The sequence below is a fragment of the Camelus bactrianus genome, chromosome 30 (assembly GCF_048773025.1).
Source record: "Camelus bactrianus isolate YW-2024 breed Bactrian camel chromosome 30, ASM4877302v1, whole genome shotgun sequence".
Lineage (NCBI taxonomy): Eukaryota > Metazoa > Chordata > Mammalia > Artiodactyla > Camelidae > Camelus > Camelus bactrianus.
Genome location: NC_133568.1, coordinates 17,806,451 through 17,824,483, shown reverse-complemented (window position 1 = coordinate 17,824,483; position 18,033 = coordinate 17,806,451). Strand labels below are relative to the sequence as shown.

General features: G+C 44.7%; 1 protein-coding gene across 2 annotated transcripts; it reads right to left on the bottom strand.

Annotated features, from left to right (window-relative positions):
• Positions 1–2,190: 2,190 nt before the first annotated feature.
• Positions 2,191–18,024, bottom strand: SEC11C (SEC11 homolog C, signal peptidase complex subunit). Of its 2 annotated transcripts, XM_074355265.1 has the most exons (6): positions 17,833–18,011; positions 10,100–10,209; positions 6,785–6,934; positions 4,789–4,908; positions 3,039–3,096; positions 2,191–2,416 (listed from the first exon to the last, which is right to left on the bottom strand). In XM_074355265.1, exons 1-6 carry the CDS (start codon positions 17,917–17,919, stop codon positions 2,363–2,365), a joined length of 579 nt encoding a protein of 192 aa, XP_074211366.1. In that variant the 5' UTR covers positions 17,920–18,011; the 3' UTR covers positions 2,191–2,362. The 2 variants fall into 2 exon arrangements, with proteins under 2 accessions (XP_074211366.1, XP_074211368.1); XM_074355267.1 differs by lacking the exon at positions 6,785–6,934 and having other exon boundaries at positions 17,833–18,024.
• Between the last annotated feature and the right edge of the window lie 9 nt (positions 18,025–18,033).

Genomic DNA, 18,033 nt, shown 5'->3' with positions numbered 1-18,033 from the left:
GTCAGTCCTTCCACTAGGTGGCGTATTGAAGTCCTCTCACTGTTTCCTCCATTTGGTCCTCTCCCAGCTCGGTGGGTATCCACCAGACACGCTTCACCTTGAGGCTTCTAGGCTGTCGTGAGGTGGAAAAGCAGCTGCCCAGCCAGGTGAGAAATCTATGTCCCAGGAGTGTACGAAAGTTCCCAGCAAGAGATTCTACCCAAGAATCCACCGCCCTGTTGCCGTGCTGGCTTTGTCTGGGTCTCATTAATGTGTTCCAGTCGCTGAGGCTGCAACTGAGACCCCCAGATAAAAGAACATGGCTCCAGCCTGAACTCCCATCACTTCCATTTGTTAAAGACCAATAGCCTCTAACCAGCCACAATTAAATGGCACTGGCTGAGCCTCGTCAGGGTTCTCAGGTGCCTTTGTCAAATTTATCTCAGAACGTCAGGCATGTTCAAAGAATTGCCAAAAAGCTCAGCCACATTAGGAGCTCTTTAAAGTTTATATTAACCAACTATATCACCCCAGGCAGATGATGAAATAGTAACCTATTGACCCAACATTTTAAAATTCCACTTTTAGTTCAGGGAAGAAAAATCTATTTTCCTTAAGAAAAGAGTTTATTAAAGGGAACAAGGGAATAATGTTTTTAGAAAGTATTCTGTAAATCTTTTTTCTTTCACTTTGCTGATTTCAACAGGATGAGGCCCATTATTGTTACAATAGCCTATTTTAGCAGAAAGAAAGGATTAAAGGGCAGGCCGCCCCCCAAGTTCACTCCTGCTGATCTTCGCCAAGTCAGAGCTCAGTCAGCGAGGGACTGGACAGGTGCGTGACGAGGCGCAGGTTACACTGAAGAGGAAAACATATGTAACCGGGGGTGATGCTGACCAAGTGCAGACTGTGTACAGCACGGAGCCAAGAGCATCAAGGAATCATCTGCTTACTCCTCGAGACAAGCCGGAAGGTGAGTGTGGTCCTCACCCGCCATCTGAGGCTGAGGGAAGTTATGCTCAAGGCCCCCAGGTGGTTAAGTGACTTGTAGGGATCCTAAATTCTTAGATCAGAATTGGACAAACCTAAAAGAACAAGGTAGACCACTAAGCTCTGACTGGGAAGGATGTCAACATCACGTTGCTCAGTGAAGAGAGGACTTTCTGGCAAAGTGGAAGGGTGTGTCTGGAAGCACCGCTGGCCACCTCTCTATTTCCCTGACGCTTCCCTGTGTGATCCGGTCCCCAGTAGCATCAGCAGCCCCTGGGAGCATCAGGGGTGCAATCTTGGTCCCTCCTCCCACCCCATCTCCGCCCCTGACCTCCTGCATCAGAACCCGCATCTTACAGGAGTCAGATGCTCTGCATCCTCACCGGCGCCTGAGAAGAACATCCTTCCCGGGGGCCTCTGCACTTGCTGGGTGGTGCTTCCCCAAGACTTAGGTGCCTCACTCCCTCTCATTCCTTTTAACTCTGCTTAGTGTCTTACCCCCCCAGAAGTCTTCCCTGACCCATTAGAAAAGCGCCCTCTATCCGCTCCCCACCCCCTTCACTTTCCCAGATCAGCTGTCCCTCCTGAAATCACACCGCCCTGTAACCTCCACCCAGGCTGGGGCTTAGCAGCCCCAGCACCTGAGACGGCGGCTGGGATATAAGGGCCTGGTAAATATTTTCATGAAGGACTACTTTATATGCAGCACTGTGCATAGTGCAAATGTAACAAAACTAAACCCAAATCGTGGAGATCCCTGGGAAACGGTGAAGGGAGGCTGAGGGGAAAGGGACATGACCCTTTTACTCATTTGTGCTTTTTGCAATTTATCAAAAGAGTAGGCACTGTTATTGTAACTTATCAAACACTTTTAAATAAATTGATCCAACAATCTCAAGATATATCAAACTACAAAAAGAAAGCAGAACACATCTTTCTAAAAAGATTTTAGGCTTTATTAGTTTATCAGACTACACTTCAATAAATAAGAAATCATTTCCTTTTAAGGGCCTGTTTGTTTCCCCTCGGAAATGCTATTATGTTATGCCTGGAATTTTATTTTGGAAACCCAGACGTCACAACTATGTCACGTGGACTACACGCTGTCCCACTAGCAGGCCAGGCCCAGAAACGGCCTGGCTGATTCTGGAAGTGCTGCAGACCCTCAGACTCGGCTGAGGATGATGACCCTGAGCGGCAGAGAGACTGAGCGCATCCAAATCAGAGTCCACAAAAGAAAACAGTCTTTATTGATGAATCATTTATTCGAACAAGACAAAAACGTCTCCACATTGTTTCCTTTTATACAGAAAGTGGAACATTTCAAATATATTAGTTTTTCTCTCTTTCAACAGAATTTGTTTCCATCTGGTCCCAGGAACTGCTTTTCATTTTAGGATTCACGTTTTAGTAACACGTATGCACCCATTACCGCCAAAAGCGCGTACTGTAAAGAAAACACAATGGAAGATTACTATGAGGCTGACAAATAAGTTTGGCCTATAAACGTATTCAGATAAAGTTTGGTCAATACTGGACTGAGGACAGAATCAAAAGATGACCTCTTTCCCCATGCTATGTTCCCCAAGTGAGCTGTTCAATAACACATGAGAGTTAAAACGCCCCAAATATACTGATGGGCTGAATATTAAACGTCCGACAAACACAGATAATGTACTACTCATTCTTACGTAGGTGTTCCTATTGTGTTTCAAATGATTTTTTTTTTAAAAAAGATACTATTTTGTTGAAGTTGTGAGATAAGCATTACTGGGTTCATTGGACTCCTTTTTTTTTTTTGTATGTTTAAAGATCTCTGTAATAAAAAGCAAAAAATATATAGGTGCCATTTTAGAACATACTCCATGAACATAAAAGGTGGAAGTAGCTACTTCAAATTAATTTCAGTGTCGACAATTTAAATGATTTATGTTATTGTAGTTAACTACACTCTGTAGAAGACTTCACTAGCAAAACATTTTAAACAGACGGCATCTTTACAGTTGCACATGTTAAAGCGCCCCTGTTGTTTGTTTTTTTTAAATACAGACGTACACATAAATTCCTACCTTGAATTTTGGATAGTCATTCATGATTATGGTGACCATACCAACATATGGTAAAAACCTAAATTGTCAGGGAAAAAAGCCAGAAATATAAAAAGTGTTTGTTATAGGATGATAGCAACACTTGAAAACACTATAAATCAGCATTAGGAAAAAAAAAATCGCCTCGGGAGACACCACTGATTGGAGCCATAAAGACAATACTCACTCCTGTCTCAAAAGGCTTTTATGAGTGAAAAGCATCAGTGCTAAGAGCCAGGACAATTTTTTAAGAAGGCAAATCCCGAGCTAGAGACACTGTGTGTCTTCACTTGCTGCAGCCACCAGAACGGAATTAAAATACTTAGTTGAGCCCCTTGTACGACAGAATGCACCACTTTCACAAGCCCAGTGCCGTTTTTCTTAGTAGAGAAGTTAAGATTCAGATGACTTACATAAAAACTGCAGTTAGAGAAGGCTTTTAAAAGCACACGAGTGATTAGTTTGTAGCTGGAAGGACCCTCATGATTTTCATTCCATGGTACCTTTCAGATGTAACAGGCAAGTTTGTTGGGCGCTGAATGCAAATGTGAATCCCGTAACTTGTGCCCAAACACGACTATGGTCCCAGAGATAACAAACCAGCACAAGCCAGCCAAGGATCGTGCTGAAAAAACTGACGTCAACGTGTAATCAGTGTGACCCAAGCCTCAATCACGTCACTGATGAGAAATAAGGTAACATGCCCTGAGTGCCGCCGAGTGTTCTTCAACACCAGCAGCTTCAACCTCTCACTTACACAAAGCCTATCACCTAGGTGTCTAAAATAGAGGACTGACCAGCCCCAAGTCTCTCATCTCCCTGCTGGAAATGCAATAGAGAGCAAATGGTTAAAAGCTGAGCAGGGGAGGAAAGGGGAAGAAAGAGGCCTTAACCCGCAGTCTGATGAATAAAGCTGAATCTTAGAAAATGTCACCAGTGTTCTCCAGCCTGATGCAGCCGATGGGATTTACATAAAAGGAGACATTTCCAACAAGGGTTAAACATAAAAAGGGTCACCAAGAGAGGGGAAGAATAGCCTTTTTTGGTATTTAATAAGAGGACAGACTCTCCGCTGTGTCAACCAGAAGCAGAACTCATAACTGGAACAATTATACAAAGTTGGGTATTAAAAAAATTTATCACAGAACTGTTTTTAGTCATAAGAAACAGGAAATAATCCAAATGTCCACCAAAAGAAGACTAGTTAAATAAGGTATGATTCTCAGAGGAACAGCATGTAGCAGTTTAAAAAGACACATGTAGACTTAACAGAGAAAGTGATTTCCAACCTCCTGTGGGGTGAAAGAAATACAATTCTTCTTCGTGAAAGTGTGTGTATTATATATGCGTGCACATACCTGTGTGGGTGCAAGGCCTACCTCGGGTATTCAGCACAGTGTTAGACCGTGGGGAGTCTCTGGGAGGATTTCCTACAACTGTTACTTAAAATCTATAAATAACTAATCTCTAGGTGAGGATTTATTTCAAAAATAGAATTAAACCCATGATACAGACAGCATACCTGCATTCAGTTTCAGATTTTAGGCCCTTAGGATGTTCTGAGTTACGTTTAGTCTTCACAGTCCAAAGCAGAGCTGCTCACAACTCTCCTGACATAGAACATTTGTAATGAACGATGATTCTACTAACTTACACATTTGGTTTCTTTGTTTCTAAGTACTTCTCTGGTTTCTGCATCTTCTGTGGAGCATAAAAGTTGACCCTCACTCACCCTCTGGCTCTTCCCACCACGTCCTTCTTTTCGAGCCAGTTTTGGCCCTCTTTGTACAAGCCCCTGTCGTCGACTTCATTATTATCTCCTTTAGTCAGGAATTTGATGTCTCCATTATCTCTGGAAAGCAAAACAATGTCCTTTCAGAAATTATTTTCAGCACAGCATTGTTAGAAAAATATCCGTGTAGCCAACACTTTGCAGTCAGATATGGCCCTTTCGGAAACCAGTCAAAGATAACTTGATCTTTCTTGGTCTAAGAGGATTGCTTGGAAATGACCATTCAGCTAAAGCACAAATCTAATGGCAATTTTGTAGACTTAAATTCTAAAACACTTAAGTTAACCCTGACAACCTAAAAGCATGGGAAAGCACAGGGCACCATGGTGGCAAGGACTTGCTCCAGCACCTGAATCCACCCACTCTCAGTCCTCACAGACCAACCGGTTAACACGGCTGATAATCCTCTTCACTCTGGACGTGAACTTGGTCCCAGATTACACAGATCCTCGCTCGAGGTAATTCAAACATGAGTGCGCTCTTAGCTCTCCTCAGTTTACTTCTCCTTACCAAATATGGACTGTGTTAACACCTTACTTCCTTCACCACTGAGCAAGGTGGTGTACAATCCAGTTTGCAAACAAACAAGAATTACAAACGGTATAAAATCACTGTGTTAAAAAGACAGGTGGGACTCGTTTTAAACATTCTAAACCGGTGCTTGCTCCGCCTTGACACCAGCCGCACCATATTATAGCATCACAGACCTTTAAAGAGGGTCTTCTTTCAATAAGACAAATGAAAAAATGCACTAAATAATCTGATAAAATATTAAAAGTCCACAAAGGTTAGAAATCATGCCAAAAGGAGCAAGTCGATTTGCCGCTGCGGTTACGAAGGAAATCAAGAGGCCAAAAATCCGGGCTGCCTCTCACAATCCATGCAAATTACAGCAAATCATTATTTCCCCAGCTTTGAACAATTTCTCATCTTTGGAAATTGTTTTAAAAGCAGGTGAGAGTTCTGACACATCGTGACTGAGCACATTTCTTCGTCAGTAAGTTAACAAGTAGACACCAGCTAACGTTAGCACAGTACTGGTGTGTTAACACGAACCAGGACAGGGCCGCGCTAATGTTTAGAGTAAAGTGAAGTGACTATTTTAAGAATCAAACATCTTTGGGGAACACCTGGAAGCACTGAATGGAATGAGAATCTAATACAGGAAGTGTATAAATAGTTACACACGCACACTCCATACAAATACACATACCTGATTTTAATTCCATAACTCATGCAGGTAAAATGCTACACTAAGCTGCATAAAGGTAAATGTAGCTTAAAATATAACATTTCTGCTAATCATATGACTGTATTCTCTCATGGAAACTGAATATATTTGAGCCAGAAGTAATTGTTTCTGGTTCCCAAGAAGTGTCTTAATAAGTCATCACTGGCATTTAAGGGAAAGGCAAAGCCATTTTGGGAGGAAAATTAATGCAGGATATGCAATGACCGAATCATGGCACGAGTTGGGGAAAGGAGCTTTTATCCCTCTGGGGCTAATCTTACTGTTGAGAATGCCAGTCAGTCCAAAGTGACAGAGAAACAGTAGCTTTCTACATTTCAGAAGGTAACTCTCATATCAAAGTCCTCCTCAATTACAATGAGACTTGATTTTCTTTGAGACTCTTTCCAATAACTACTATTACACAAGAATACATTCCATCTTACATTGTGCAGCAGTTTAGGGTTTTCAAGTGCTTTAGTGACCATCAGCTCACTTTGTTCTCATAATCACCCTGTGAGTTGCAGTGGATAAAGTAGCATCGTTCCCACTGAACACGCTGAGCTGAGCAGCAGGTGCAAAGCCACCCAGTTAATAAACGGCAGACACAGGAACACACTCGGTGCTTCTGCCACTTTCTAATCAACCGTTAAAACTGTCTCCCCAAAATTTACGGAACAAAACCCAAGAGAAGTAAAGCGTCTTTACTTTTCATGAACTTTGATTACTCTGTGAACTATTGGAATGTCTCGTCCTTCCACTTTAAAAACAACGATTTCGCCAGCTCTAATCGGGTCTTCCCGGAAATTTGTTAGGAACAGAAGGTCGCCCCTGTGAAAGGCTGGCTCCATGCTGCCACTGGAAGGAAGCAGAAAATCACATCAGAAGTACCCTGGGTTTGCCAGGCGAACACGTCAATTCATAAAGAATGTAACGTACCAGTCAGAAGGTCAGCTTTCATCACAGTCATGTAGGTCGACGAGCTATATACAAGGGGCCGCAGGGGTTTCTCCTGACCGCTCATGGGGACAACGGTCAGGGACAAAGGGAATCGTTTCTTCTCGGACTTAAGTGTGAAAAGGGCACTACTGGGCCCCTCTGCAGTTTGCATCAGGTAGAAAAACAACTCAGAATGATGTGGACTCTTTGGAGTAAAAGCCATTTTTTAGCCTCAAAGCCCTCCATCTACCAATACTACTTTCATTCAGAACTACAGGCTCCGAAGGTGGTTAATACTCTAGGGCAGTTCTCACATTTTGTGGTGTGTCCCCAGCACCCAGGTCATGGACATACTTGTTCACGGAACGAGAAACAGACTAATGAATACACTTAGGGAGGATGATCTACCGAAAGCCAAGCTGAAGGTTGGGACAAGAGTCAAGGCCAAGTCTTCCGACTCCTGCAGCGCGATCCTTTGAACCGTGTTCTGCAGAAAGCCCAATTCTAACAAAACTCGACTGTGTTTGACGTGAGGCCCGTGAATAATCCCACAGAGTACCAGTCTAAACCCACGCCAAAAATCTTCAGTGGATTCAAAGTAAAGTGTAATCTAGTGGAAGGTGAAATCATCAAAACAGAACTCATTTTCTATCCGCCTGTGCTTTGTTTTACTGCATGAGAAAGTCAGTCAGACTAAACACAGGGGCTGTGGAGCCAACGACGAGTGAGTATGTCGAGGGCAGGAATGGGGAGAAAGAACCAGTCTGATGAAGAAATGGGGGGCTTGACAAGGTGTGGGTTCACAAGGGGAGCCGCCCCAGACGCTGGTCCACCCGCCCCTCCCAGCCCCTGACCTTAAACCTGGAGCACAGGCGGGAAGCAGCCCAGAGAAACGCAGCTGAGGCCAGCCTGTCACCCCGCACCTGCTGACAGCTTTATTTTTAGGGGAAACCAGTGACTCTAAGAATGGTAATAGGTCCAGCACTCAAAACCAAACAAATCTGAATTTCAAAGGGTAGCGAGGGCTGGAAATATACATGATGAAGAGGAAAAGAAAGAGAAAATATCTAAGTAAAAACAAACCTGGGTCTCCCCCTCAAGCCCAACACGGAAGTTTATTTTATCATCTTCTGAAAATACAACGTAATTGCTTCAGGGTTTCATTTCTTTTAAAGAATAATAGCTAAAATGCTTCAGATATTTTCTTTATCTGTTGCTTCATCTTCACTCTGACAAAATTCCTGAAGACACACAATGGGGAGAAGTTTCTAGAAAATCATCGCAGTCTGTGACAAGGACTGCGGTTAAAAAAATTAAAAACCTCCGTGAACAAGTCTCAGAGGCAGGAAGAGCACACCGCAGCCTGGCCTCAGACAGAGTCATCATCACGTCCCATGAGGAAAGCAGTTCTTTGAGACGTTTCACTAATGACAGCTCATCGTTGCTTTCCTCAAAGGCCAGGGATGCCCCCAAGGTCAGTGTTCTCCAAGGTCACACATCCCTCGTGACGTCAACAGCTAATGCTGACAAACCAAATTGCTTTAGAATTATAAAGGATGCTTTAAGAAAAACAAGCCCCCAGGTACTGCAGGTACTGCGACTTCACGAGAGTTTCTGCACGCGAGTGCGTCCATGTGACGGAAGGAGAGCCAGGACATCTGGGATGGAGTCTGGCTCTGCCAAAACTGCCACAAGCAACTGTGAGATGCAAGCAACTTGGCCTCGCTGGGCCTCCGGTTCCTTAGCTGTTAAGTGACAGGGCCCATTTGAAGTTGAGGGGTTTAATTTCTTTCTTTCTTTCTTTTTTTTAAAGCCTTAAAAATACTTCCTTCAAATGAAATCTTACCAGGTAAAGTATAACCACATAAAATATATAAAAGTGGAGCTGTCACAAGTGAAGCAAGGTTAAGGTGTCTACAATCCATAAGCATGGTCCCCTTCTCCCTCCTAACTTACCCTCCCAGACCCTCGGGCACCCTCGGAGCACAGCGTGAACCCAGTGAATGAGAGGCCCCTCAGCTCTGTGTGTGAGCTCTGCTAGCCTCGGGCTCCCCACTTTATGGAAATGCTGTCTCTCTCGAAGTGGGCCCCTTGGTCAGCCACAGAAGGGTGGCTGGCTGTAGCCCCATGACGTGGCAGCAGGGCGAGAGGAAGGGAAGGGCACCGGCTTGGAAGCCAAGAACCCTGTGTGCTGGGTTCTCCTGCCCTGACCACCTGGGACCCTCACCACGTACGTCACTGCTGCAGCCGCCACTCCCCCTGTAAAACCAAAGGGCTCCACTCCCACTGCAGTGAGACTCGGTGATCCATAAGACACACTGCACAAAGCATCTTCAAGCACCTAATGGCTCCCAAACATGTGATTTAATTTCACATTGATTATTAAGTTTTTCCCCTTGGATGATTTCATAGCTCCATGAAGTTAACCACAGTATTAACTTTTCTAAAATAAAGATGCTGTGCTTTTAAGAGTAACAGTCTCGAGAAGAGAGGAGCCATCTACTGCAATATGGCTGAAGAAATCTGAAAAAATATGACACGATGCTACGCACTGGGGATACCTACTTCCTGCCTACTTGGTACAAAGAAAACCAAGTAATAGTTTTCAATTAGTTATGTTTAAAAATCAATTTGTAACAACAAGGTTCTACTGTACAGCACAGAGAACTATATTCAATACCTGGTAATGGCCTGTAATGAAAAAGACTATGAAAAGGAATATATATATACATATATATATAAATGAATCACTATGCTGTAAACTAGAAATTTAAACACTGTAAATTGACTATACTTAATAAAAAGATCCACCTAAAAAAATCAATTTGTACACAAATAATGCATTATTACTAAATTATTAAAATGTCACCTTGCATGGTGGCATCAACATGATGAAAGGCCTAAACATCTATTGCAAAAGGTAAGATTTTTTAACAAAAGCCAGAAAAAACGAAACTTTCTCAAAATAGATACCAAATAGAAGAAAACTCTAAAACTCTCTCCAGTGAGAACCCAGAGTCTGGGCTGTCCCCACCGCGCCTGGGTCCCCAGGGCGGCAGCCGCAGGGCGGCCGGCAGGACCTACCTCAGCACCACCACGATGGGGCTCTCGCTGCCCGTGAGGACGATCAGGCCTTTCCAGATCATGAGCGCTGAGGACACGATCATGGCAAAGTTTAAAACCTGGTAGTAGAGCTGGAATGAAAAAGGCCAAACTGAAAGTGAGAACCAGTGGCAGAATATTCACTAACTCTAAGCTGGAAATGTGCTTGTTTTTGGGAAAGAAAAAAAAAAAGGCAAAAAAAAAAAAAGCTGTGATTTTAGGACATGAAACTAGTTTGCATAAACTACAAAACTAGGTAGAATTTCAACTTCTGTCCATGGAAATGCCCATATACCATCTCTCCTTCAATAAGAGAAAAAGGGAGAAGAAAACACACACACACACACACACACACACACACACACACACACACACACACACAAAACCAGAGCAACCTGTGGGGCCCGCTCTGCAACAGCCTCGGTAAGACCTTCCTTACCTCTCGGGAATCTCCCAGGACCTTCAATCCTGAGGGTGTTACCACCAGGCTTCCCGCCCCAGTGTAGAGAACCAGGTCTGACCTGGGGGCCCGGCACACTCCACGTGGTTCACCTAGAACCACCTGGCCCCACGCACGCCAGGACGGCCCCAACTGAGGCTTCAGAGTCCTGCCGCACTTAGCCATGAGGCATCTGAAAGTACAATTTAAAAGTAACAGAGCAGAAGGGTGTAGCTCAGTGGTAAAGCACATGCTTAGTACACATGAGGTCCTGGGCTCAATCCCCAGTACCTCCACTGAAAATAATAATAAAATACAAATTAAAAAAATTTTTTAATGAACAGAAACTTTAAACACTCTGCATGTTTAGAGTTTCCATAAATGTTTTAAAAGAGGAGCAACAAACATCTGGTTAAGAACACAGAGGGAAGGCCACCCAAGGAAGGACGTGGTTCTAAGCTGACTTCACTCCACCTGAGACCACTGAGCTGGGACCCACAGGGCCGCCTCCCTCACTGTCCTCCAGGATGGCTCCTCACTTGGGTACCTGCCTCAGCCTTCCTCTTCAGCACTCCTGCGGCTGCTCTTGGGATGTGAAGAGCGTGGATGGCCCAGCCAACATTCTGGCGTCTCAATTCCTGGACCTCCTCACCTCCCGAGCCCCTCTGCCTCCCCTGTAACTGCCCACTCTTAGCAGCACACCTGGCACTGACACTACCCCATCCCCACGGCTCTGGTCCAAGGAGGCCCTTCCCTGCGCACAGGCCTGTGTGTTCACCCACACGCAGGACTCTCGTCCTTGCGGGACCCCCACCTCCACCGCCATCTCTCCAGGCAGCACGCAGCCCCTCGCAGTTCAGTGCCGGCGTCCTCCATAGGGACTGGCAGCAGCCCCTACCCCAGGACTTCTGTTTACTCCTCCGGAAAAGAGACTTCCAGACCTCTAGCTGGGAGGGGAAGACCTCTGAGGAGAGCTGGGGGGGGGACGCCTAGGGCTCTAAGTACACCCCTCCCCCAGCCCCATTCTGGAGACATTTGGTCCTGCCAATGCTTGAGTCATGGAGGCTTTCTCAGGGGACGCAGTGAGGACTTAGTCCTCAGTCCCCACTGCTGGCCCGGCTATGTCAGCGGCCCCTCTTCTGTATGCCAGCGTCTAGTATTTGATTTGATCTTGTTTTCTTTCCTGGGCTTCCTATCTTGGAGTAACGGATGCCTTTTTAAGCTCCCCTGACTGCATATAGTTTTAGTGGTATATCAGAGCAAGTGAGATTAGATCCCAGCTACCTGCCAGCTTTCCAGAAAATCCTTTTGAAGTGAGTCTGGAACTAGGACTCAGATCATGTGATTCTGGACAATACTGTTTTCCTCGAATATCCAAGTATAATTTTAACTGAGACAACGCAGGGTGATGGACTCTTTTTGAGGATTGAATACAGCTTAAAATGCAATTTTAAGCACAGTTTAAATATCTCTGTAAATAGTTTTTTTAATGCATGAGGCCTCAAGAAATGGGGGCTGAAGGCACTCAGGAAGTCCTAGTAGGGATGTGGCAGGTAGTTTTACAGGGTTCTGACTTCTGAGAGTGTAGACCAGCCTCTATAGCAATGGTTCTCAAACTTCAATGTGCACCAGCATCCCCACGTAGGGCCTGAGAATTTGCATTTCAAACAAGTTCCCAGGTGATGCTGAAGCTGCTGGTTCGCTACCATTGGTTCTCAGCCTTAGCCTCCCTTTAGAATCACCTGGGGAGCCTTTGGAACATGGTCTACCTGGTCTCTATCCAAGACCAGTGGAATCAATGGGAGGGGAGGGGTGCTGTGCTGGCATGCCTGTTTCCTCAACAGCTCACAGCGGATCCTGATGCACAGAGAGGCTGGACCACTGCACCAGATCTTCTCCCTCCCATCACCTTAAGTCTCTCTCATCTGAAATCTTCCACCTCACATCCTCCGCGCAGCTTTTACACCCTCTCTCTCCTTCACAGCCAAATTTCTCAAGAGTTTCCACCCCAGGATTCTCTCCTTCTTCACCATCTAAGTCACTCCTCAGCCTTCAGACTCAAGTTGCATGCTCACTAAATCCAATGGACAACTGTCATCCTTACCTTGCTGAGCTTTTGGCAGCTTTCAACACAGATAATCCCTTCTACACGTTCTCTGCCCCTGGCTTCCAGGATGGCATACTATACTCTCTGACCACCTTCTTTTTAGTCCCCCTGCCAGTTCCTCCTCCTCTAACTGGACCTTCAAATGCTGGCGTTGGGACCATCATGCTAACTATTCCCAATACTGAGATTTCCAACCGCCTCCCTGACACGTCCACTCGGATGTCCTTACAGGCACCTCCAATCCAACATGATCAAAACTGAACTTACTTCCCCACAAAGCCTTCAGTGCTCATGATCCCATCTCAATAAATGGCATTACCACCCCTACTCATTTATTCTATACATTCCATCCTCTGAACGTTCCTGGCATCCACACAGTCCCCTCTCTCCTCCAAGGCTCATCCAAGGCACCAGCACAGCCTGTCAGACACCCTGAGAGCCTCCTAACCAGCCTCCCGATGTCCAGGCACACCTGTTCCAATGTGTTCTCCACGCTACACTCAGCGCTCATTTTCAAATGCACCTCTGGTCACTTCTGTGCCCTAAGAAAGGCCCTCTGACTGCATCCCACACTCTGAGGATGAATATGATCTCTAAGGCCCTGACATGGGCCCCTACTCCCCAGCGTCGGCAGAAGCTCACTGCACACCAGCTACGCTGCTGGGATCTGCCAGGGCTTCAAAGAGCACATGGGCCAGGTAATAAATATTTTAGATTTAGGGGCCTTATCATCTCTGCTGAAATGACTCAGTTCTACTGTTACAGTGAGAAAGCAGCTAGAGACAATATGTTAAAAAAAAAAAAAAAAAGAACATGGCTGTGTTCCAATAAAACTTTATTTATAGAAACAGGCAGTAGGCTAGAGTTTGCCAACCTCTGCTATAGACCAGCCTAGGTCCTCCTGTTATATATTCTCACTGCATCCTGTATTTCTTTATACCATCCATCACCTTGATAATTACGCATATAATCACTTAATGTGTTTTTCACAGTAAGCTGTAAATTCCACAAAGGCAACGATGATTTCAGCCTCATTCACTGCTGTATCCCCAATGTTCAACAAAGTCCTGGCTAAAAGTAAGTACTCAATTTGTTAAAGAAATAGTGAGAAATTCATGGTGGACACATACAAACTGGTAGTAAGAAAAACACTAAAATCCCACTAACAAGAAAAAGAGGCAAAAGCTTAAAACTATTAATATTCCAAAGAAGAAATACACATGGTGAATAAATAAAGTGTTCACACAACACCGTAAATTAACTATACTTCAATAAAAGAAAATTAAAATAAAATAAAATCTTCAAACTAAATCCTGCCTCCACCCTTCCCTCTTTTTCAGCCTAGTAAACTTAAAGTTGTTTTTTCATTTAATGCTCATACTCAGTGCTTGGTAAGCATATGTTGTGGTGGGGGTGCAAGCTGCTATAACCATTCTGAAAGCAATTTAGTTTCAAGCATTAGTAACAAGAGGTTGCTCTCGGTCCACTAATAACTACGTCTAGGAATTATTCAGTCTAAAACAAAGGCAGACAGGGAATTATGGCCCAAAGATATTTACTACAGTCTTATTTCTAGTAACAGGGAAAAGGAAATAAATGAACAACAGTAGAGAAATGGCTGAGTAAATAAAGGCAAATTACTGCATCATCTCAAACAATGAATAAAGAACTTTAATGGGCATGACCACTCAAGACATACTGAGTGAAAAACGTAGGCTGCAGTAGGATTTCCACAAACTGTAAACAGTTTATAAAGCAAACACAAGGAGATCCCCGAAGATGCTAACAGAGCTTATCTTACGGTTTTGTGTGTGTGTGTGTGTGTGTGTGTGTGTGTGTGTGTGTGTGTGTGTGTGTTGGCAGAGGGGAAGTAATTAGGTTTTATTATTTATTTTTAGAGGAGGTACTGGGGATTGAACCTAGGACCTCGTGCATGCTAAGCATGTGCTTTACCACTTGAGCTACATCCTCCCTCCAACAGAGGCTACCTTGGCACGGTGGAATTATGAGCAACTGAATTGTCTTCTTTAAACTACTCTCTATTCTTTAAAATTCCTACGATGAGCAAAGGTTAATTTCAAAATCTTGGAGGGAGTGGGGGATTGTTTAAAGTGCAATTGGACAAGATAGAGGCCATGAAAATAATCATTTTGAAGAGTGTGACAAAACATGAAAACGTATTCTGATATGATCATAAGAAAGGAAGAGCAAAGCTCAAAACCGTCTCTTGCTAAAATTACTATTGTGTGAAATTATGTAATTTGAGGTAATTGTGAAGGTTACAAAAGTAGGGACAAAGGGTGAATTAAAATAACTAAGATATTTTTATTCAATAAGTGAAAATAGGAAAATAAACGCAATTCAAAATTAAAATTACATACACTTTTTTCAACTCCTTGGCTACTGTGTCAGTAGCAAATTATGAAACTAAATTCAATACCCAGGAGAGCAAAAAAGGAAACTGGGGTGCTAAACGGGTATTTTTCAAGTGTTGGGCTATTATATGTTAAAGTGTTGCTTCTAACCTAAAATCAGCCTTGCAGATCACATCAGTCCAAAGCAGAAGTTGCTCACTGAGTTCACATTCAAAAACTTCACCACCTGCTTCGCTTGACTTAAGGGTTTAGTAAAAGACCATTGTTTCATTATGAATCACAGCTCTGATTAGGAAAGCCCAAGACACAGTTTTCAAGAGATTGCTATTTTTATACAAAGTTTCAAACCATGGGGCTCCACTCTGATAAAAGCAAATTATAAAATATTGCCACTTATCTAATAAAGACCAAGAATATATTTTCCAGTATAATTCTGTATGCTTGAAAAATTCACTGAAGGGTATTAAAACCAAAATTCATTAAAAAACAAAAACAAACAAACTTCCTTTGAACAAGACATCTGTTTGCTCAAGAGATGGCCAATTACACAAAACCTAACAATCAAGCTAACCACAAAAGCACAGATCACCGTTTCAAACACCACCTTTAAGGGACCCATCAACTGAGCCTAGCATTGCAATCCGGGTATCTAGAAAATGTAATTTTGATGTAACTACTAATGACAAGCTCACTGGAATCTAAAATACACACCCCACATGTCACTGGTGCCTTTTGCTGCTGTTCATCTTAGCCTCCCAACTCTGTATGCTTGGCACTTAAATCACCCCAGCAGAGTTTAGAAGCAGGCTCACACTCAGTCTTTGTCAAACAGAGATGAAATAGCCAATGTCTAAGAGTTTTTAAACAAATATTTCAGACCAGACATTGTGGCTGACAGAGCAGCAGAAATGCCAGTAGCTGTTGGTCTTCCTCTCTTCCTCACAGCAGAAACAAAGAGTCCTTGTTTTTGCATGTGGCTCTTTCCTTAATTAACAGTAAGCAAGGGCAGCAGAAAAGGGAGGTCCCACTTCCAAGACTGGTGGAGCATGCATGCCTGACAAGATGTCATAGAATGCTATTTTGGAGGGAAAAAGAAACAAACAAAAGGACAGAGCTTTAAAAAAAAAAAAAAAGTACGAGGAAGCAGCAGTAATGAGCTTCGGAATTTAAATTAGAAGACTAGCAAAATGTAGGCAATGCAACCAGATACTAATGGGCCCCTAAATTTAGACTGGGAATATAGTGATCTTTCAAAAGGCAAACTGGTTTGGGGACTGATGCATTCATCAGAAGGCCTTCATTGAGAGTCTACAATCAGTAATCGGTACCAATTTTAGGGACATTTTTAAAACCGAGCCAATTAAGTCCATATTTTTAAGTAAAGCTCTGCTTCCTGGGGGATTTTCCTGTGAACAGCATCAATGCTCAAGGCATTAGGTTTTTCAAGCTAGTGATAATCTCTGCCACAACTCATCTTAATCACAGGAACTCCCAGGAGCTCATCTGACATGCACTCCTAGAAACAGCCAGTTCATGAGATTCAAGCCACCAAATTCTCCCACAAGACTGCACTAGTCTGAAATTGTACTTGGAAAAAAGAAAGAGGAGGGTGGGGGAAGAGAGGAAAGAAAAGAAAGGAAAAGAAACACACATGCCCAAAGGAATAAGTTGTGTCCTTCCATGGGCATCACCCCACTGCTCAATATAATGGAACAAATGAAACAGTATACTGTCAAAATCATGAGAATTAATACCATTTTCAAAGACAACCAAATCTCCCTAGTAGGAAGGTTCCCTTTTTCTTCGAATTATTATTAGTATCAAGAGTAGCATCAGAATCCACGGTATCCATCGTGATGTCCGTGCCGTACAGGTCCCCTAAATTCTCTATCTAGAAGCTTAAGAATCACATTTTTCCCAGCTGAGGGGGCATCCTTTCTAGGCCCTACTCACTCCTGCCTTATACTGAAGAGATAAAGACCCAAAGACAGTGATGCTGGCCAAGAGTTGGCTAAGGAGAGAGTAAGAAGGAAGTTTTCCTCCGAGGTCCTCTCAGAGAGGGGTGAGAAATCAAGCCTAACTGCCCAAAGACCTCAGGCTGCCTGCCTCCCGTAGTCAAGGCGCTGCCAGACCACGGAATCTGAGAAAGAAGTTAGGGAAGACTTCTTGGAAGCCCCTTGGCACACTCACTCAGTCCACAGCGACAGAGCACCACCAGCGGGCTCTCCCGCACAAGGAGCTTCATTTAGTCCCAACGCCTGGTCGGGAAAACACTTCCCAGGATGGGAAGAAACTGCTTTGGCAGGCATCGCTGGACAGTTCCCTGGGTCCCGAAGTTCCTCCCTCCCGCCAGCCTTTCTGCCACTTGCATCCGCGTGCAGCCTTCCTCTGGACGTCAGGCCTCAGAAGCCCCACAGAGAAATCTGTTCCCTCTTCCACGGGGTGGCCCTTGAAATACGTGCGCAGATAGCTGTCACTCGCCGTAGAGTCACCTCTCCCCGCTTCCTCAACCACACTAGACATCCGTAGGACAGGGGTTTCTATTTCTCTTCCCTTTCCGGGCCACTGTCCCCTAAATACGCACATGTCAGTCAGAGCAAGAAAGTGCCCGCACGTGGGTCTGTGAGGATTTGAACCCAGGGCCCCCGAGAGCCCAGGGCGGGAGCCTCGGGTCACTGCCAGCCCCAGTCGCGGGGCGCTTTCCTTGCGAGAGCCCTACCCGGGGAGCCCCGACTTCCCGCTGTCGCAGCCGGTCCCGGTCCTCGGGCGCGCCCCGAACGCGGGCCTTCGTTACCTGGCGCTTGTTCATCTTCCTCAGGTCCCCAAAGATGTCCAAGCCGGACGCAGGGAGATGCGACCCCACGGCGCCCGCGCGCACCATGCCGGGGTCTCTGGGGGCCGAGGCGGCCCGCGGGCTCCGGGTGTCAGACGGCAGCGGAGCGCTGGCCCGGCCCCGCCCACCAGCCTTGCCGGCCACTTGACCGGAGACTCGCTT

Bases quoted from the DNA above. Each gene is read 5' to 3' on its own strand.
- SEC11C (XM_074355265.1), bottom strand. From the start codon at position 17,919: ATGGTGCGCGCGGGCGCCGTGGGGTCGCATCTCCCTGCGTCCGGCTTG. The intron at 10,210-17,832 runs GTAACGAAGGCC...TTTTCATTCCAG, and splicing joins GGAAGATGAACAAGCGCCAG to CTCTACTACCAGGTTTTAAA. The intron at 2,417-3,038 runs GTAGGAATTTAT...TTTTCTTTACAG, and splicing joins ATGACTATCCAAAATTCAAG to TACGCGCTTTTGGCGGTAAT.